The 21,870-nt window shown below is 55.0% G+C and overlaps 1 protein-coding gene across 1 annotated transcript; it reads right to left on the bottom strand.

The window, feature by feature from the left end:
• Positions 1–1,327: 1,327 nt before the first annotated feature.
• On the bottom strand, positions 1,328–15,072 carry Prdm12 (PR/SET domain 12). Its single transcript, XM_027936111.2, has 5 exons — positions 14,850–15,072; positions 12,961–13,151; positions 11,331–11,486; positions 3,077–3,188; positions 1,328–1,746 (listed from the first exon to the last, which is right to left on the bottom strand). Exons 1-5 carry the CDS (start codon positions 15,070–15,072, stop codon positions 1,328–1,330), a joined length of 1,101 nt encoding a protein of 366 aa, XP_027791912.2.
• Positions 15,073–21,870: the final 6,798 nt, after the last annotated feature.

Here is a 21,870-nt window from a genome sequence, read left to right as displayed (position 1 = left end):
CAACCCCCTTTCCAGCCTCTGAGCACTTTCTATATTTCCTTCTCATGAAGACAGAAGTAACCACCCACTCAGATGCCAGGTGATAAATGTTCCAAGTAATTTTTATTTTAGAATACAAGAGAGGTACAAATGTATTTACAGTTGTACATATACAATCAAATAATATATATCACAGTTTGTAAATATCATTTTAAGATAAATATTTACAAAGTTAAAGTGACCATTTTCTGGAATTAGAACACGGTTTATTGAAAACTCTATACACTTTATACTTTTTATTAATATTATTATAGGTTTTTTTTGTTTTTGTTTTTGTTTTTTTTTTAATTTTACAAAACCCCCTACGGGAATTCTGCAAGGTGTGAGACGACACCAGAGGGCGCCCACGGCCAGAGCTGGAGAAAACATGGGCAGGTAGCAGGGAAAGTGTGGGCAGGCGGGGCGCAACCCTTGGGATCCGTCGCAGCTCAGAACTGCTTCACCCGCAGAGAAGTCAACCTAGTCAACGCAGTCTTGCCCTGCTCTTGCTGGACGTGCGCGAAGGGGTAAGGATGTGGGTACCTCTCCTTTCCCAAGCTTGACATCAGAGCTGAACAGGAGGCTGGTCCAATTCCCTCATTTTACAGATGGGGAAATTGAGGCCCAAAGAGGGCAGGGTCTTGTCTCGCTCGGAGGCCCTACAGTGGATTCGCAGTGCCTGCACTCTTATCCCGCTTATACACTGCAAAGTATTCGTGCCTCATTCATCCCCAGGAGCCACGTTCGGGATAAGGTGGCCTACAGGAAAGAAGGGCCCAGAAATCTCAGATCTCTCCGGGTCACTGCTGGCTGCCCCCAGGCCCCAATAGCTTCCAAATCTCAAGATTGTGTCTTTGACTCAGGACACCCCACGACCCCGATCCCAGAAGGCAGAGATGGTGGCTCTCCCTTCACTCCGAAGCGTGGGGCTCTGTGTGAGGACGGTGGGAGCTGAGTGCCCTCCGAGATCTTCGGTCCTCTCTCCTGCCACCCACCAGAGCGATGCCCGCTTGGACTGACCACAGAAGGGACTCCGGGGTGAGGCCGGGCATGGAGACCCCTCCCAAGAGGAGGCGCGGCCAAGCAACCAACACCAGCCAAGTGGCCTGGAAAAGGGACGTCGCCCCTCACGTCCTCATTGAGAAACTGGGCGAAGAGTGTTCCGGGGGTCATTTCTGGGGCGCAGCTACGGCGGGCGAAGACGTGCCCGCGGCGGCGTACGTCGAGGGGGTCAAGTCTGCAGAGCGGGGAGGCCCGCCCGGCGGAGGTCCGGGGGCGCGCGGGGCAGGCGCGGGAGCGGGAGCGGCGCTCACAGCACCATGGCCGGCAGGTGGTGCGCCGCGGCGGCGGCAGCGGCGGCGGCGGCGGCGAGCGCGGGCGCGTGCGCATGCGGCGCAGGCAGCGCGGGTGAGTGCGCCTGCAGCGATGCGCTGGGCGGCCGGTGGCGCGCGCTCTTCTGGTGGGCGCGCAGGCCGGCCAGCTGCGAGTACGCGCTCTGGCACACCTGGCACTTGTAGGGGCGCTCGCCCGTGTGCAGGCGCACGTGATTGCGTAGCGTGGACGACTGGCTGAAGCGACGGTTGCAGAAGCGGCACACGAAGGGCTTGTCCAGCGTGTGGATGCGCATGTGCGAGCGCAGGTTGCTGCGCGAGTTGAAGCCGCGGTGGCAGATGACGCAGCGCATGCGGCCCGCGGTGCCCGCCGCCGAATCCGCCGGGTGGAAGTCCTCTGGCCGCGCGAGCGGGGCGCGGGGCCGACGGGGCGGGCGGGGAGGGGAGAAGAGAGGAGCAGCCCCGTTAGAACCCGCGTCCGCCCCAGGCTCTCCGCGCCCTCCCCACCCACTGCCTAGCAGCCTCCGGCGCTGCGTGGGTCAGGGCTGACGGAGCCCTGCGCTGCCGACCGACTTAAGGGCCAGCTAAGGGCCTGGCTTGGGTCAAATGGGAGCTGGATGTCAGATCACGCTGGGAGACCAAGGGGACTTTGCGACTCAGCCTCACTAAACCTGAACTTACTCATCCCTAATATGGGAACCTGGTACTGTCTCTGCAGCTAGGCGCGATTTCCTGAAATGAGTAGGAAAACTGTCTATTAAGTTTTTTCTGTGCTAAGCTCTTTACCAACCTCAGCCTATGTATGACCTGGCTTACGGTATAAAGGATAGCAACTAGGAAACACCCCGCCGAGAAAAATCATTTATTCATCTCATAAATATATACTGAGTGTCCTCTGTACCCATGAACTGCTCCTCAGTTTTGCCATCCCTGAAATGGAGGTAGTAATAGCGTTAACCCCATTAAGTCGGTGGTAGGAATCAGAAATTAATCTTTGTAAAGCATTAGCAGCAGAACAATTGTTCCATAAACAGTAGTTAATGAGCCGTAGGTTGACGCCTAAAATTAGGGATAATCAAATTTCACAAGGGTTTTGTAAGCCCCCAGTGGAATGATGCTCATCAAAGATTTTTATTTCTGACCCAAGGAAACCAGGGCTAGTCCAAAGCTTGGCACAACAAAAATCTCAAGCTAATGAGCTCTGTTGTGATGGGCACTGTCCCTGGAGTCAGGCTGTGTGCCCTGCCCTCATTCCAGCAGTTCATTCCGAGCAGCTACTCTGTTCCTGGACAAGGAACCAGGCAGGACAGGATGTATGCAGAGTTGGAAGGGAACTTCAGGATCTCCTTGCTCAACACCTTTTCTTTATTGATGAGGAAATTGAGGCACAGAGCCATTCCCAAGATTGAACAGCAGAACTGGAACTCAATACAGCCTCCTGCTGCCCTGTCCATTTCTCCTGCCATATCCCATCACCTCTCTGGGGTCTCCTGCACCTGCCCCCAGACAACCTATTCTGGTCAGAAAGCAAGAGGATTGTCTTCCACCCACACTTGGACCATGGTGGGCATTCCAGGAACACCAGGCGCATTGGGTCAGTAGGTCCCATCTGCTGGATGCTGGTGAGGTTGAACCAGGTTCCCAGGAGGCTCCCCGCCCCTTCCTTCCCCCTAGTGGAGGGATGCTCTGATGGGTCTTGTCTCTGTGGCCCCGTGGGGAATACCTACCATGTTTGTTCTTTTTCTGCTCCTCCTCCAGTCCTGGCACACCCGGGATGCCCAGGAAGGTGTTGTGGGAGTTTCCATACCACACCAGCAGCTCCTGATCCGGAGGGATCATCTGTAGGGATGGAGGTGAGAGGTCAGGGAGGCAGCAGCTGGGGAGTGGGAGGCAGGAGTCTCTAAACATCCCCTCACGGCCAGGAGATGTGCATCCAGCCTCAGCCCCGAGAATGCCACACCTGCTCCATGTCCACTGATCTGCCCCAGCAAGCTGCACAGACTGGGCAGGTGCCGGGACATCACAGCCCTCTGCTCCCTCTCCCTGCCTGGACCTCCTGAACATCTCTGTCCTAACTCCACCACACCAGAGCGTTCAAGCAACAGAAGCCTCACGCGAATAGAAGTAACAGAAGATGGAAGCCAGAAAACTTCATTTCTTACTCAGGGAAAACAGCCAGCCCAGCGTTGCAGGGCTGAGCCAGATGTTTCGGAGGAGGAGCGTGGGTTGGAGGGTGCCCTGTAGTGCTTGGTTAGACCCTGTCTGATAATGTTCTGGAAACATCTCTAATCCCCAGCACCCACAGACAGCAGCACATCACACCCATTTCCCCTGCCCAGCACAGGGCCCTGCGTGGCTCCAGGCATTTGGCAGATGCTAAAAAAGAAACTCGGGTTGACAGACGCCTCCACCTCAGGAAGCACCAGGGTACACACAGCCTTACACGAAGTCTATTTCAGCATGATCTAGGTCCATGACCAAGAACTGATGATAGGACTCAGCTGCTCTCAGGGGAGGACCTGCGCGGGAAATGGCTGTTGACTAACCAGGGAGACCAGCAGGCCTGCTCCTGAGTCAGCACAGGGGGCCATCCCCAGGGGCCCTCTTGGCCTTTGGTGAAAGCCAGTTACCTTTCCCGAGTCGGGGGCCTTCAGCCCCAGCCCGGTCAGACGCACAAGAGAAGGGACAGCCCATCATTCTCCTGAGGACTGGCCCTAGAAACATGGCTGTGGCACGTGCCCTGGGATTCCCTGAGGAACAGCCCCAGACGACAGCTGCTTTGTCTTCCTGGTGGGTCCTCTTTTAGTTGAAGCACAAAAAAAAATTACATAGAATTCCACATAGGGGTGTCTGAAGCCCCCCTTGGTCTTCATGGCCAGGGAGTAGGCCCCCTCCTCTTCGGACTGGGTCCAGCCTGCAGAGCCCTGCCATACTCAGAACCCTTGGGTTCACCTTGTCTTCCTTCCTCTGCTCAGAGCCCACAAGACCCTCAGACCATCTCAGCAAGCTCTGTGCTTGACCTTGAAAGGAGGGAGCAGGAGAGGAGGAGTGGGGGCAGGGAGGCATGAGGGGCCTGGGCAACTGTGTCCTCCTGAGACAGCCCAGGGCCACCATGCCCTTTCCCACTCAATCACAGGGCATCGCAGCCCATGACCAGTGAGTGACAAGATACCAGCAGAGAGTACCACACCTACTGTGATTGTGTGGGATTAAATGTGGAAAAACCAAATGGGGAAACCAAGGGAAATTAGGCAGAGCTTCAAAGAAAGCAGGCAGATTAGAATTTGGCACCACAGCCAGCATCACTGTGGCCTCTCTGGTCCTGGCTACTGTCCAAGAGGCCAGTGGGTCAGAGTTGGAGTCCCATGTTAGAAAAGGAACAAGAAAAAGGTTTTTGAACCCATCAGAAAAGTGGGTGATAGAACCCACAATAATTAAGATGCTTTGTATAAGAAGGATGGTGCAGATGGGTTCTAAGTCACTGGGTCCCTGCATGATCCCGGGCAAGTCACTCTGCCTTTCTAAGGTTGTCTCCTAAAATGAGGATGGCATTAGGTCCCCCAACCCAATGACTCTGGTTGTAAGTTACCTCCAACATCATCCCATCCCCTGGCTTCAAGTCTCAGTGGAAACCTGACCCAACAGCCTAGGGCTTCCTCTAGATAGCTCCCCAAACCAACTGCACGTGCCATCCAGAGACAACACTGCAAGGGGTTTGGGCTCAGCCCTGGAGCCGGGCATGGCGGGGTCCACTCAGACTCCCCACCTGCTAAGTGAGTGACTTTGGCCGGCAGCTTCATGTCATGGGGTATCAGTTTCCTCCACTGTATGTATAATAGGGACAGTCTTGTTGCCCCAGCCTCCCTGCATGGTTGTTGGGGCAACAAGGCCGCTCGCAATAAAGCTCTGCACAATGAAGACATGGAAGGGCCAGTTATTATTTTCTCTGACTCACCCATCTCAGAGAGGCTGGCAGTGATCTGGCACATCATGTCCCTGCAGCAGTGCCCACAGAGCCTGCAAGGTGGTGTGGGGCTGTTGACACAGTGAAAGCTCAGGGTGACTAGGGACTTTGCTTTCCATGTGCCCAAATGCCTCAAGAACAATAGTCCCCAACCAGTGTGTCTCAGTTCCCTGGCTCCATTTCCGGAGATAGAAGCCCACCCCTCCGGGACAGCTGTGGGAGGGAGGTTGGGCCAGCCCCAGCTGATGATGCCCTGAGTGATGTCTCCACCTCCAGTCCTGTGGTCCGGGAACCAATTACTAAGTTGACGCTGGCCTTTCCATTTTAATTGAAAATAAAAACTATTATTAAATGCAAAATAAATGTAATAAAAATAATAACAATGGGAATGGTGGATGAAGATCAGAACATCTTGGCTTGTACATATCTTGATTTTTTTGTTTTTCAGTAGTGGGAATTGAACCCAGGAGCACTCTAGCTATGTGAGCTACCTCCCTAGCACCAACCCCCACCCCCCGCGCTTTCTTTCTTTCTTTTTGAAAGTGAGGGTTTTGCTAAGTTTCTCAGGCTGGCCTTGAGCTTGTGATCCTCCTGCCTTAGCCTCCTGAGTCACTGGAATGACAGGTACATGCACAGTGCCCGGCTCAAGTCTCGAATATTCTTATTCAAAATTATTGTTTGTAATATAATATTTAAAATAAGCAGTTCAATGGGAAGGTATAGTATAAGGTGACTCATTTTTTAATTAGAATATTCTTAATGTACTAAAATTAATTTTACTCATTAACCTAACAGTTAAAGCACATGGGCATAAATGTATAAGCATGCAACAGGGTAGATAAAAAAAGTAACTCTCCCACTCTGGATGCCCAGCTGCTGCCACTAGTTCTCTAGGTGTCTTTCCCCAGAAGGATTTGACATGAAAAAAATGCTGATTTGAGGTTTGAGCAGAGAAGCATCTTGGGACAGAGTGATTTCACTTTTACTTGATTCATCTGATTTTTTAAAAAGTAACGAGCACATCTATTTCTTATACACACACACAACAAAACAACAATTTTAAAAGAAGGAAAATCTATTACAAATAACCTACGGGGGACCAGGGTTGTGACTTACTGATAGAGTGCTTGCCTCACATGCATGAGGCACTGAGTTCAATGCCTGGCACCACATAAAAATAAAAAAACAAACAAAATAAAGGTATTGTGTTCAAAACTAGAACTAAAAAAATTAAAAAAAAAGAACCTATGGGAACTGAGTATAACACATTCCCCAGACAGCGGCAAGCCATCTTCGGAGGGCTGGGGGAGGCAGCCCCATCTGCAGAGAGAAGGGGAACCAGGAGTTCCTCTGTCCTTCAGGGTCCTAGACCCTCGCCTCTGGGCTCCAACTGCTTCCAGGCATCCCGCATCCAACGAACTCCTGTGATCAAGCCCAGGAGGCCCTGGAACCTTCAGCTTCTAGTCCAGGATCCTGGAACTACTGTCCAGAGGCTTTCAATATCCCACCAACTAAGTGCAGGGAGTGCCTAGGTCCCCTGCAAGGACCTGTGAGTGCTCCCACTGCTGACGCTCAGGCTGGTCCAAGCCAGAATGTCTGGGGCTCGGAGAACCAGAATCAGCCAGTCATTTGCCTTTCTGGGGAGCAGAGATTGGCTCAGACACACCCTGATTAAAGCAATCCCCAGAGAACCAGTCCCGGTGTACAATCCACATCCTAAAACTTTGGGAGAAATGTCTATACCCAAATCTTGTTTTGACAAATTTTAAGACCTCTGAGCTCATTCTCTGGAACCTTCCTGATCAGTCCAGTTTATCCTGCTCCACTTTTTGCATTTTTAGCTTAAATTGGAAATAATAAGCTTTGAGGTTTGTTTTCCTAATACAAATTCATGACACACCATTGAATATGCTCCCAGGAGACTCCGAGGCCCTCCCCTTCCCCGCATGGGTAGAAGCCCTGGCGTAGAAGGATCTCAGTGTCATCTGGCCGAACATCAATTTCCATTGTACACAGATGTCCTGACACACCAATTAATAGAGTTCCAGCAAATAGATATTGGCCAGGGAGGCCACACAGCCAGGCGATCAAGACCAGCTCTGCAGCCAGCGAGCCCTGGTTCTAATCACAGCTAGCCTTCTCCATAATCTCCAAACCTTAGTTTCATCCTCATTAAAATGGGGAGAGTGGGCTGTGGTATAGCTCAGTGGTAGAGTGCTTGGTTAGCATACACAGGCCCTGGATTTAATCACTAGAACTCAAAATAAATGAGATAAAATGAAATGGGGATAGTAATAGCACTTCATGGGGCTGACCAGATTATATTTTTAAAAAGTGCATAGCTGGGGAGTAGTTCAGTAGTAGATTGCCCAAGGCCCTGGGCTCAGTCCCCAGCACACTCCCCAAAAAAGTTTCTAAGACCTTTTAAAAAGGACCTAGGATAGTGCCAGCATATAGTAAATGCTCCACAGATGGTAACATTATTAGATTATTAGTCATGCTAACTATTACTAATCAGAGCAATTTAAGTGCATCCACCAATGAGCAAGGTCAAAAGGAAAATGGCATTTTTCCCTGTAGATCCAAGAAAAGAGAGATGGGACTCTAGGAAGAAATTAAAAGTTCAACTGCCTGAGATGAGAAGGAAAACAGCAGGAAAGAAAAATCTACATTTCCAGGACACAATAGTTCATCAAAAGGTAGGGAAGGAAAAGACCCAGAATTTTTTTTCTGGTGAGAAAATCCAAAATGGTAACAACTTATTTCTAAATTCTTTTCTAGTGCTGACTTTTTTATTTTTTATCTTTTATTTTAATTTTTTTGTAGTTGTAGATGAGCAGAGTGCCTTTATTTTATTTGTTTATTTTTACGTGATGCTGAGGATTTAACCCAGTGCCTCACATGTGCTAGGCAAGCACTCTGTGGCTGAGCTACAGCCCCAGCCCCAGCCCCCTAGTACTTACTTTAAAATATATATATATATATATATATATATATATATATATATATATATATATTATAATAAAATATATATTTTTTATAATATTATAATAAAAATATATACAACTAAATATATATATATATACATACATATATATATATATATATTTAGTTGTAGATGGACACAATACTTAATTAATTAATTTATTTTTATTGGTGCTGAGGATCAAACCCAGGGCCACACAAATGCTAGGCGAGCACTCTACCACTAAACAACAGCCCCAGCCTTAGTGCTGACTTTTGAGGTCAGTCTTGCTTCTTGGGCCAGTCAGTCGTGTTCTGGAAGAATGGGGTTCCTATGGGTACCTTTTTTGACTTGACCCCCATCACCTGCAGAAAGGTATTCAACATTTAGTTCCTCTTGCTATGTGCTGGGCATTTTCTAGAAAGGCCATTTTAGGCACCCGAGGCTGGAGTAAGTTTCTGTAACTGAAGTAAGCCCAGGGAAGTAAGCCCAAGCAAGAATAACACCTGAATAGATTCAGCCAGATGCAAAATTTTCCCACAGATTCACCTGTGCTTGGAAACCCCACAGCCTTTGTCTCCTTTGGGAGGGCCATGATTTTGTTTGGGAAAGTCTTAGTGCAGCAATAGTATATTGTGCTTATTGACTAAATATGTCCTTCCCCCTTTTTGGCAAGTAGCGGGTTAGTGTTATGAAATATAAATAGCACTAGTGAGTGGCAGAAAGATTAAGAAAACAGATCACAGCAAAGGTCCTTCTCCTTGGCTAACCCCACATACTCACAGAACAAACAGCTGATTTATTCCAGAGACATCTGGATAGTGGCCTGGGTGGCAGCGATATGTCCAGTAGGACTGCGTGAGAGCTGCGCCTCGGCCCTGCCCCCATGGTGGTCATGTGTAGCCTGACACACAATTGATCTGGTAAGTGTACTCTGACAATTTGACAAAATGGTTTGAGAAAATTGCTACCTTGAAAAAAGTGCCCAACTTCATTCATGAAAAGTAATTTGGGGCATTCTGTATTTCCTTGTCCCTCCCTCTCTCAAACAGTTCCTTTTTCCTTTTTAGTAGTCTGTCTGGCCCTAAAAAGCATTAATAGCCACGTCAGAGGAACCTATCTGCAGCATCCATATCATATATACATCATATCCTTGCATCTACTTAAATTTCTGATTAAATGTAGATGAACTTTCCCCCTGATCATATAAATTCCAATCCCTCCCTGGAGATATCCGTCAGCCACTTAGCCCTCTGACTCTGCGTTTCTGAACAAACATCTATTCGTGTGCCTGGGCCCTGTTTGAATCTCCTGCTCCCGCACAGCAACGTGAGACTCAGACCCCATGTCTGCACCAGCCAGGAGTCCTCTTGCCAGAATGGAACAGGTATTGCTGGCCAGTGTCCCGTGTTCACATGCATGTGTCTTCGTGAGAGGGGCAGGATGACTGTGTGGCCCTCCTACGTCAGGGCTGGGAGAGAGGTGACTATGGCAGTGTATAGAATAAGAGGGAGCCTTGGGAAGATGTGAGTGCTCAGGAGGATACACTCTGAAAAAAGTGGGGTTCAGCTGCTCCGGAGGCCAATGCTAGGAGGATGGTCACAGGAGCAACCCCTGTCCTGCCTGGGTCTCTCCTGATACCCACCCCCATCCATCCTAGCTCTCCTCTCGGGGCTCCTGTGGAAGACCTGTTTGTTCATCTTTATATTTACCCTCTCTTTCTGGTCCACTGAGGGTCACCTCTAAGCTGGGACTCAGTTCCTGGTCATACCAGGCCCAAGCAAAGGCTGTCCTGTTATCATCCCTGGAGAGTCCCTGGGACCTGGTTATTCAGGGAGAATATGAGTCCCAGAAACTAGTAGGCCTGAGCACCCTGGGGCATCTTTAAAAAAGCTTGAGGTTCTGAGTCCCAGGGAGCAAAGGAAAGGGATTAAAGGGAAGTCCTTCTCTGGCTCCTCCAGGCCACTTCTAAATCTCAACCAAGCTTCAGCCCCATCCCAAAGGGCCTTGCTTGCCCCCCATGTGAGAACAGAAGCATGAGGTCCAGAGAAGAGTCATAGGACAGCCCCCACCATGCCACAGAGTACTCAGGCCCATCCCACTCTCTGGGGCCAGACACAGAACCAAATTTCCCACCAGGGACACTGACCCGGGAGAATGCCGGCTGCAGCCACCTCAGCTACTACCATTCTGCTTGCCCTACAGTAAGCATTACCGTCCCCACACACACACCCTCAGCTTCTCTGCCCCTGCCCAGCATCTCCCTACCTGCCAGGAACACCTCCTTTCCCATCCTCCTCCTGACCTTTCCCAGGTGCTGCCCCTGGCTTAGCCCTCAACCCCTTTAAAAGCCCCTGGAACACCATGGAAAGGGGCATCTGTCCATCTGCCACCTTCCTTGCTTCTCTGAAAAAGCTCACAGCACAGTCATTAGTGCTGACATTTCCCCCAGAGTCCCTGCAAGAGCCCCCAGCTCTGCCTGCCACCAAGTGAGACCTGGTTTCTGTGTCTGTAAACTCTACTAATCTCAATCCTCCCCGCAGGGTCATGTGAGGATTAGATGTGATAATGCGTATCCAGCGTCTGGGAGAAGCCTGACACAGCGAGCTATCGAGTCATGATCCACAAGTCACCAGCGAGCCATGCATACAGAACAAGGGATAAGGCTCAGCTAAATGCCAGGCACGCATACACCCTCTCCCACCCAAAAGCATTCCCCGCTCTCCACTCCATATCTCCCTCTCTGTGTCTCTATGACTCTTGAACCCCAGCACGCCCTCAATCAATCCCCAAGAACTCACTATTGAGATACCTGGGACATTCACAGTGGCACAACATTGAAATCTCTATCCTTTCTGATCTGCAGCAAAAAGCCCCCCATCAGAACATGCTCCTGGAGACCATGATGCATGAACTTCAGCCCTCCAGCCCATGCAGGACCAGCTGGGCCTGTGTCAATGCCCCTCAGTGCTCTGTGGTCCCAGAAGGCAGCTGCCTGGCACTCTCCCCACAGGGTTCCCGCACTGGTTCCTACACAACAGACAGTACACACCTCGATGGCCTTGTAGAAGATGCTGGTGCCGATCTGGACCACCTCCAGATTCTGCTCCTGCTCATTCCGGGCACACTTGATGTAGGTCATCCAGCTTCGGTGGTCCTCCTGGCTGGCATCGATGAAGTAGCGCACCGTGCCATCCTCATTGAATACCTGGGCGCAGGTGGGGCAGGGAGCAGGTGAGGCAGGGCTGTGCCACATGTGTGGTTTGTGATCAGGGTCAAACCCCAGGCCAGCCATACTCGCCACTCTTACAACAGCCCCAGGAAGTGGAAAAAGCTATCATCACTTTTGTTTCCAGCTGAGGAAGGGGAGGCAAGGGGCGCAGTGATTGGCCTGAGTCTAGCCGGCTAGAGGTTGTCAACAGGAGCCAGTCTCCGGGGCTCTACAGGCTGACCACGCCATGCTCCTGCTGCCAGCTACACCCCAGCCTCAGAAAAAAAGGGGGTCTCCAAGACATCATTCCAAGGGATCTTCTGGAGGATGCAGAGGTACTCCCCAGAGCAATGAGGAGCATTGGCCAGGACCTAAGAGGGGGACACAGCAGCCTGGAGAGGAAGGCTGGCTCACTGTGGCACTGGTCTGGCCTAAGCCTTTTTCTGGGAGCTGCCAAGAGCACTCAGAGGTCAAACTACACCTTGACTTTCTGACCCAGCCACAACTGGAAGAGATAACCATTGGTCCAGGACTCAAGAGGAAAGGAGTTAAGTGAGGAGAGGTCTCTGGGTCACCCCCCTGTTCCCTTCCTCCTGCTCCTGTGACCAGCTATAGGATTGCCTCATTGGGCTCCTCTAGGATCTGCCAGGTGGAACCCTGGGGGAGCCTTAAGGGAGGGAAGGAGTGCACCATCTGGCCTTGGGGTTTTCAATTCTACTAGGTAAAGGCCCCAGAAGGAGGAATCACTGCAGGAGTGGCTTTGTCCTAAGGGAGGCCCTCCCTGCATCTAACACTGTGAGGGTGGGGTAGGGTCAGGAGACCTGGAATGGAAGCCCCTCTGAGCCTCAGTTTTCTTCAGTAAAGAGGAGATGATCACTCACAGGGCTGCTGAGATACCCCACGAATTGCCAGCTGGGGATTCAGATACCGACTCAATGCCAATCAGCAACCATCATTTTGGATGTTACTCTGCCTGGAGAGGGGAAGCCCGTTCTTAAGAAGGACAGACTTCTGCCATTTTCCATTCCAGACACCTTACCCCAGGTTGGGGCTTGACTTGAGGGTATTCCCTTGCTACTTCTGTAGCCCGAGAAAGAATGTGGGTAGTGGGGAAGTCCTCCCCAGGGATGGCTTCTGAGCTGGCCTCAGGACCCAGATGGACTCTCCATCTTGGACCCTCCCTGTGAAATGGAGGCAACATCCTGGTACTCCGGGTTACCGCGAGAAAGGAGGGTCAGATTTTTCCCCACTGTGGCCTACCCAGGGCCGTGCAGGGAGGGACCCCCAGGAAGTGAAAGCTCCATGCACACGGAGGTTTTAAGGGTCCTCCTCAGGGGCATCCAGGCCGCCAGTGACCTCAGCTCCCAACAAGAAAACGGGCAGCAATGGGGCCAGACTCTAGAGCCTATCTGCGGACAGCGGACAGCAATCCTTGCCTATGGCTGGCTCCTCTCCCCCAGTCCACTCTTACCTCCCACATCAGGTTGTTGTTCTTGCAGATGTCCACGTGCTCTGGAGCAATGACGCGGCCTGTGAAGGGGCCCATCTCGGTGCCTGCTTTGATCCACGTCTTGGAGAAGATGCCAAGGCCCTCGCCAGGGATAGAACTCTGGGCGATGATCACCTCCACCGGTAGAACCAGGCTGGACAGCTTCTGCACCTCTGCCGCCAGATGCAGAGGAATCTGGTCAAAGCCTTCGCAGAGGAGGCCCAGCCCTTCCGGGCCCAGGACCCCTACCCAGGTCCTGCCCAACCCGGCCAACCCCAGCGGCCACAACTGCGGAGAAATCTCTCCAGTGATGGAGGAGTGGGCAAGCGCAGAGGCTCAGCGATCATTCTCCTCTGTTTGCAACGAAGGACCCTTGGTGCCCTCGAAAGCAAGTGGTGCGTTGGGGTTAGTTTCTAAGAGCGAATTTTCAGTTTCCACTTATTCTCAAAACATTCTCTACTCGGAAAGGTTTAAGAACTAATGCGCCGACTGCAGAATGTCGGGTTTACAGACGGGAAAACTGAGGCCTGGTCCCGCGAGGAGTAACGACCAATCCGGGACTCTCGCCCAGTCCTGCTCCAGGCGCCGCAGCCGGTGAGTTCACGCGCAGTGCGCTTAGAGGCACAGGGCAAGGGCGGAGGAGCCCCGACGGACGTGGTCAGCACTGAGGACAGATCTCCGACTCCAAGATCGCAAAGGCATAAAAGAAACACTGACAGTGAAGGGCTGGGCTGGGCTTTGGCTGTGTGACCCCGGGCAAGCCCTCCCTGCTCCTAGGCTCTGGGTGCCAGGGAGGGCGGCGCTGGACTCAGACGGCTCTGAAGTCACCTCTCCTGGCAGGGAAGAGCCAGCGGCCCCCAACCTCCTGAGGGTCCCCCTGTTGGGCCTCTGCGGCCGGGGTGCGAGCGGAGAGGCATACAGGGGCGGCCTCCATGTCTTACAAGGTTCCCCTCTAAGCTACCTGGGAAAATACCCAGCGAGCGGACCGGCTGAAAGGGGGGGGGTTAAACGGTGTCGGTTGCGGCGCGGCTGGCAATTTGTCACGCTGTTAAAGTGATCGCATTCATTCGGCTCCATTCGAAAGAAATTGCTAATTCTAAATTCATTAGCCCTGGAAGAATGCTGTAGCAGTAAATTGTAGCTCAATGCGGAGGGGACTTGTTTAAAAGGGGCCGAGGAATTCCCCTTACAAAAAGGGGGGATTAGATGGTTGACATAGCGTGAATGGAAGTGGAATTAGTCTTCACGGTAAATTAAGAGAGGAACAGAAATCGTAAAGGGGGAAGAGAGGGCGACGCGCAGAGATGCCAGAGCCCGGGGAAAGATATTGTTTGTGGGTTGATGAATGAGGAATAAGAACTTGAGACATCTTAAAGAAAAGAAACTTTTCTCGCTCTCTTTCTCTCTCTAGCTCTCTGCGGCTTTTTCTCCCGGCCCGCCCGCCCTCGGCCCCCTCCCGGGCCCCCGCTGCCTTTTAAAGTTCTTGGTTTAAGTGGGAACTTTCGGGGGTCAAGCCCAAGTTAACTAAATGAATTTAAAACCCCTTCTTTTTGAGTCAACTGCTATTACACGCCTAGTAAGGCTTTAAATGCCGGGAACCGCCCGCTCAAGGCGGAGGGTGGGGTGAGGAGAGAAAGGCCGGGGAGCGCCGGAGCGGTGGGGCCTGTGGCTGAGATCCGGTCCTTGAGAGCGCTCTGGCGTCGCTGCTTGAGCCCTGGTTTAACCAAGGGAAACTAAGTGGCAGGAGCACCCAGGTTGATTTGAGCTGCCACCAGGTCTGGTATCCCCACTGTCTTCCTGTGGTGGCCATCCTGGGGGTTGGGGGTCCCCGGGAGGAGAGCATGGGATTAGCCTCGACGGCTCCGACTCACCTCCAGAGAAGGACTGGGCCAGGACTTCAGCGGTGAAGGCCGTCTTGGGGCTGGCATGGTGACTCTTGTCCTCCAGGAGCTGTTCTCCCAGCACGTTGCGCCATCGGCCGTATAGGAAACTGTGCAGGATGTCGGAGGTGATGACCTCGGCTAGTGCCAGCCCCGGTGCTTTCAGCCCCGTCTTGAGCACCAGGGCTTCAGCCGGGAGCACGGAGCCCATCATGGGCGGCCCGGGGCTCGCCGGCGCCGGTGAAGGGCAGTCGGACAGATGCGCGGAGGTGGGCGGTGGAGAGGGGAGCAGAGGAGCCGAGGAAAGAGCTGAGACGGAGAAGGAGAATGATGTGGAGGAGGAGTATGCGGGAGGGAGTGGGTGGCTGGGAGGAAAGTGAACGAGGGGGAGACAGGCAGAGGGGAAGAGAGAAATCTGCGGAGATGGCAGAGGCGGCGCAGAGGGCTGGAGAGGCGCGGGTGGAGGCAGAGGCGGGTGCGGGAGGTGCGGGGTAGGTGGGAGGCGGTGGATGCAGAGAAACGCCGGCGAGGGGCTCTCGGACGCGCGCTCGCCTCTCGCACACCCAGCCAGGACCGTCTTCCCCTTGGCAAAATCTCAGCGCCTTTATAGGAGCCGCAGTGACCCTCCTAATTGGTTATTAATGACCCCCTGACGTCGGAGGACAGACTTGTTGTACCCGGCCTGGCTCTGAGGAGCCTTCGCTGCGAGAGCGCGAGGGGCGGGGGCTCGAGGACTGCTCCGAACTGTTCCCCTCCGCATCTCCCTCCCCTCCCGGTCCTGCTCCCCCTCCTCTTCCTCCTCCTCTCCCCGTGGGAAGCGCCAGGCCGGGAGGGAGGCTCAGCCCGCAGGGAGTAGAGGAGGGGTCGGAGCAGGGGAGGGGCGCGGCGAGGCTCTCAGGGACTCCAGGGACTGGACAGGACTGGAGGGGACACATGGCCTCGGCCCCGTGGGCCCAGCGGTCACCTCCTGTCCAGGCAAGATCCCTGCTCGCCATCCCGCCCCGGCCGTCACCTTCCCTCCACTGCCTTCCCTCACGGCTCGGCCAGCACCGCGCTCCCCTCCCTGGTCGGGACCCGGGCTTCGCCTTTCTCCCACACCCCATTCTCTGCGGGGCTCCACGCCCCCGGCTGCAATAGTTGCCCAGCGGCCCGCAGCTCCTGCTCAGACCGCGCTAATCTGCGCAGACCGCGCTGCAGAAGCCGGAGTTTCGCTTTACACGGGCCGCGCCAACTGCCCTGCACGGTGCGCGCAGTCGGGTACAAAACATCTCCGACTTTGAGGGCTGCCGGGGCTGGGCCCCTGCTGCCGTCGGAGCTGGCCGGGTGTGAGATGGCTGTGTGGGCGGCCGGACTTCCTGCCCCAGGAGGGCTAGGTTGGGGGCTCTGGAGCGGCAGACCGAAATTCATACTGCCTGCCAGTTGCTTGCAAAAGGCTTTCCTGCAGGATACCATGAGTCCCAAAAGGGGTCCCTGGACTTGTCGTGGGTGGAAACTGCCGAGCCTCAGAGTGAACGCCCTCCGAAGCCTCCAGATGCGCGGCGACGGGTCGCGGTGCGGCTTCGCTGGCGACTCAGCCTCCGAGATACGTCCTGGGGAAGCCGGCTGCGTCCTCTCTCCTCCTTGCTCCTAGCTCTTTCTCATCGGCCACTCCACTTCTCCTTCCTCCCTTTCCCGCTCTGTCACTTCACCCCAGTAGTAGACTTTCTGGCCCGATGCTTACAAGACACTTCGGATCACCTCTCCTGAAACCGGAGTTACTGAGTCCAAACCAAGGTGGGAAAGCCACAACTTCTTGCAGGCTTGGCTGCCTCTGGGATTAACCACACGCCCGCCTCCGATCCCAGCCCCAGACACACCTGGTGATGCGGGACATTAGGAACATTCCCTCAACTGCCAAAGTCCTTGGCCCTCCCACCCCCACACTTGTGAAGTTCACTTAAGATACCGCAGAGGGAAGTGTTCTGCACCTTCCCAGCTAGTTTGGGCTCATAGATTAGGTCTCAATTGGACATTGCCAACAACTCAGAACTTCCTTGAAGTTCCCGAACTTGGTTGGAGGAACGGTGACCTGTACTCACACAAGCCAGACTCTGTCTCAATACCCTTTGGAAAAAAAAAAAAAAAAAAAACCCGCTGGGCCGTTGCTAAATCTGCCTCAACCTGGCAGCCATGGATCCCAGGCCCAGGCACTCCAGTTTTGGCCAGTGGTCTCTAACATTCCGGTCCTGCCTGGGAACATTGAGAAGGGAAGGCACCCAGAGAGTCTTCAGACCCTGCACCCAGATCCACCGTAGCCTGGCGCCCAGGGCAGGCACCGCAGAAAGCAGAACCATCGGGCACCGCGCCAGCAGAGGGCAGCCCTGCGGAGGAGCAAGCACAACCGGCAAGGTAGGGTCCCAGAACCTCCACTCCCTTCCGGATGCCGCCAGCAGGACTCGCTAGCTCACTCCTGAGGGCTCAAATCTGAAGGGGCGATTAGAATCCAATGGTTTATGGCAAGAAGACCTGACTGGCGCCTGGGCCTTGGCTTCTACTAGACTAAATGGAGAGGAGAATGTGCCAGGGTAGAGGAAAGGAGACTACGTCGGGGAGCAGTGCTGGCAAACGCGCTCTCGGCTCCCAAGGCCGGAAATCTACTTCATGGCTGGCGAGAACGGATATGCGTTCTACTCTCTAGGCCTCAGTGTTCCTGTCTGTGCAATGGTTTGGGTCGTACTTTGTGGACTGAGGTTTCTTCCTACCTAGCTTCTCTTTGGGTCAGGTCAATCCCCCCTCCCCCAAATCCTGAGGATTTTGACATTCCCACGACGCTCCCCACTGAGAAAAGCCCTCAGGTCTGTGCGTCCTTCCATTCCGGAGCGCAGTATTTGGGTCCCAGATCCCAGCTTGAGGACAGAAGATGCAAGGGAGTGGCCAGGGAGTCCCATTCCCTTGCTCTGCTCAGAATCAGCAAACCTGGCAGGGAGGGAGGGCCAGAAGCAAAGGTCAGAACAACCTTCCAGCAGGCATGCCCGCAGATCTGGGGCGTCTCCAGGGCGCTTTCGCATTTTGAGTTTCTGGCCTAGCAGTACCTTCTCCCGGGCGCGCCCCTAGGAAAGGGAGCTCCTAGCCTCGGGGCCCATTGGGATTGGGGGGCAAGGCCCCTGAGTTCGCTTCGCGTGGTGATGTGGAGGGGAAACATCACATGTTCCAGTGGTTCCAGCGGATGAACCGCGTCGTTTACTTCAGGGCCTAGGCAGTGTGCGCCCGCGCCGAAGACCCCTCCCTTGGACCGGCCGGCCGGAGCTGGCAGGCGCCCCCCCACCCTCGCGCCCACGGGCCGCCGCTCCGCGATCTCTTTAATATTCATGGGCGTTAATAGAGAAGCCCCCAGTATATCGGTCCATTGTGGGCGGCTCGTAGGGCTTGAATAGGCCTCGGCCCCCTTTCTTCAGCCCGGCTTCCCGAGGGGCCGGGCCAGGAGTGAATGGCCCCGCTTCCCGCTCCGCGCCCCCTCCCCCTTTCAGGGAGAACATCTTTATCCCCGCCGCCGCCGCCACTGCTGCCGCCCGGGCCCCCGGTCCCGGCTCCGAGCGGAACGAATCAATCGGCCGCGGCTCTTCGGAGGTCATCCTCACAGCCCGGTTCCCCTTCCCCCCTAGCCCACGGGAGTAGGAGAGAGGGAGGCAGAGGCAGGCCGACAGACCCAGGGACTGGGGGACACTCGGGAGCCGGTGTGGAAGAGAAGAGCAGGGGCGACCAAAATGGATAGCGGGGGGCCGGAGTGCGCGAGGAGGGGCTGGGGCCCTGCGGCCGCCCGGCGCCTGCTAATTTCTACTTGTTGCCTTGCGCAGGGCGGAGCGCCGAGGGGACCCGCCGGTGGTCCTCGTTCAGTGATGCGTCCTGCCTCCGGTAGAGGCCCCAGCGCGCACCCATTCAGGCCCCGCTTTGCACCCACGAGACACAGAGCGCTGGGAGCAGCCCGAGGCTCCCAGTCTCGGCAGATCAGCCGGCGGGGCACTTTCGTTCTCGTCGGTGCGTCGCGACGGTCCTCTCAGGCCCGGACACGCACTTCAGTGGGACGTCTGGAGCGGAGGCCAGGTTCCCGGCTCCTGCGCCCGCTCTCCGCGGCTGGGCCCGGGTGCCTGGGGGCGCGAGTTGATCAGGCGGGGCCAAAGCGCACGGATCCCCGCCCCTACCGCCCCGCCGGCCTGGGGAGGCGCAGAAAGAAGCCCATTGTCCGCGGAGAAATACATTTTTGGGGGCTGAGTGAAAGCCCCTTTCTTTTGAACTTTAGAAGAAAGTCTCCGGCCCTCGCCCCTCGGAGGGAGAGATTTGTCTCCTCCCTCCCGGGGGCTCCGCTCGCCTCCTCCTCCCGAAACATCTGCCGGGCGAAAATCCACCCTGGAGGGCAGATCTCTCTGGCTTTAAGCCCTGCGAACTCATTAAAAAGATATTAGCGACGGGGGCAGGTCCCGCGCAGGTATCGATCGACCGGAATGAGCCCGAGGAAAAAAGGCGAAGAATGTGGCCGCGCCCGGAACCCCCACCCGGGTCCCCAGCCCCCTGCGCCCCAACCCTGCGGCGGGAGTGGGGCCCCCGCGCCCCCCTGCGTCGTCCGCGCGTCCCTCCTCATTTGGTGGCTTCTCTATAGCCCCTCCCGCGACTCGGTCCTTGCTTGCGCGGGTTTCCGTCTGCTCCCTGCGCTCCGGGTGCGCTCGCTGCCGTCGCGCTGTCCCTACCTCTTGTCCCCCGCCCCCCATCCTACCCCGTCTCCACCTCTCCTCCCTTCCTCCGCAATGTCCTCTTTCGCCTGCGCTCTGAGACCCTCTCCCGCTTTCTCACACACTCTCAGCTTCCTCCTCCCACGTCTCTCTCTCGACGAGTCTCAGTCTTTCTCTTCTCCATTCCCGCGGTGGCCCGGGAAATTCTCTCCTTGCTTGGGGCCCATGTGTCCGGTCCCACCCATCCCGGGTTCCCGTAGGACGGTGCTGGGCTCCAGGGCGCCCCCTGCGGTGCGGACAAAGGCGCGACCCGCTGCCCATGTGGTGTGGGACCTCGGGCAGCTGGACCAACTTCAATAGACGTGACTTGGGACCAGCCCAGCCTGCTGCCGGGCAGAGTAGCGGACGTGAAGCGGTGAATAGGGACAGCGGTCTCCCCTCCCCCGCAGCCTCACTCCTACCCTATCTAATTAGCCTCGGAGGCCTATGGCGAGACAAAGGCGCGCCCCGGGGCTCCCACGTCGAGCCTGACGAACTCTGAGCTGGCGCCCGAGCCCGCAGGTGACTGGTACGCGAGTCTCCCTGGGCGTCCAGGGCGGGTGGCTTTTCCCCTGTGCCTCTCAAAACAACGCCCCTCGCCACCATCGCCCATGCCCCATCCCCCAGGCCAGCGGATGCCAGCGCTAAGGCCCTGGCCCGACCAAGGCAAGAGGCGCTGGGTCAAGCTTGGACGTCAGGAGAGGCGAGAGGCAGAGGGGGCGGAGGAGGAGAGAGACTTGTGTAAAGAGAGGCCAGTGTGAAAAGATCAGATACAGTCAAAACATGAGAAGTGGAGACAGAAAGATGGATGAAGGGAGCTGAGGCGGGGGATTGCAGAAGAGCCCCGAGATCTGGGAGACTGAGGGGGTAGAGAGGGAGGACTGAGGGCATCAGACACACAGGCCTCCCCAACATCTCCCCAGCTCTCACGGCTCCGTCTGCGCAGCTGCCTGCTGCTCCTGTGAGTCTCAGGGTGGCCAGAAGGAGCCATCTCCCACCATCATATCCCTTCCTCCACCAGAGCCCCTTCCCACCCCACCAGCCACCTTGCTTTCCTCAGCCACCTCCTGGGCCCTCAAGGCTTCCTGCCTCCTGGTCCTCATGCCAGTCCTCCTCCTGCCTGGAGCTTCCTCTCTGACGTTGTCTGGGAGCAGAGGAGTCTAGAGCTGTCAGGGTGCACTTACTGCATCTGGATCTTCTCTTACCTCACCTGGAATCCTGGAGGCTTCTGGTCATTCCTTTCTTCTATAAATACTTACTGAGGACCTAATGTGTGCCACACCCTGTACAGGACCCTGGGGCACCATGGTGACCAGGGCAGACCCAGTCCTTGGTCTGTCTACCCAGCTTCTGCCAGGGTGCACCCTGGTGGGCCAGAGGTGGTGGTAACTTGTTTTACACCACCTGACCCTTGGTCTCCTGGGCAACTATGAGGGCCTGGACATAATGGATGCTCTGCCAGTGACAGACAGCTCTCTGGAGGACTCCTGTCCCTGTGTCTTCCTCTTTATCTGCAGAGTGAGAATAAGGACCTGCCCTGCAGTGAAGCTTGCTATGAGCTGAGCTGCGCAGAGGACACTGAGGTGACACTGAGGCTGCTATTGCTATTATTTTCCCTGTTCTGTGACCACTTGGCCCATGTGTATGGATCATCTGGGCCCATAAGAAAATGCCAAGAGCCCCAGAGATCTGCAGATGTGTATTGGAAACAAGGTACCCATTCTCCTCTCTGAGCTTTAGTCTCCTTATCTGCAAAATGGGGTTAGCAATAGAACCTCCACTGGGAGGGCTGTTGTGAGGGACCGAGGACACAGCATGGAAAGCTCATAGGACTGTCATCCCAGGCTGAGGCAGGAAGACAGCAGATTTCAAGCCAGCTTGCACAACTTAGGGAGAACTTGTCTCAAAATAAAAAGGGCTAGGGTGCAGCTGTGGTAGAGCACCCTGGGCCCAATCCCCAGTACAAAAAAGTGAAGGAAGAGGGGAAACCAAAACCAGCACCAACAACACATGCAGTTTTGGGAACTAGGAAGGTACAATGGTATACACCAAATATTGCTGGGGTCCCTCCTCAAGGCTGAGAGCGCCTCTAGACCTAGGGGCTTGTCCTGGTCCCCAGTGGTCCCCAGAGCCAGTACCAGGGGTACACATTGGTGAGTGCATGATGCGGGGGGGCCATGGACCCCGGGTGGCAGGAGCAGGTTCCAGGACAGTGAGGCCTCCAGTCTTGCCGGCCTGTTCTGGAAGGCATGTGAGGTCTCTGACCCAGG

Source organism: Marmota flaviventris, chromosome 13 (assembly GCF_047511675.1).
Source record: "Marmota flaviventris isolate mMarFla1 chromosome 13, mMarFla1.hap1, whole genome shotgun sequence".
Lineage (NCBI taxonomy): Eukaryota > Metazoa > Chordata > Mammalia > Rodentia > Sciuridae > Marmota > Marmota flaviventris.
The sequence above is the reverse complement of the archived record's forward strand: the minus strand, read 5'-3'. Positions and strand labels throughout refer to the sequence as shown.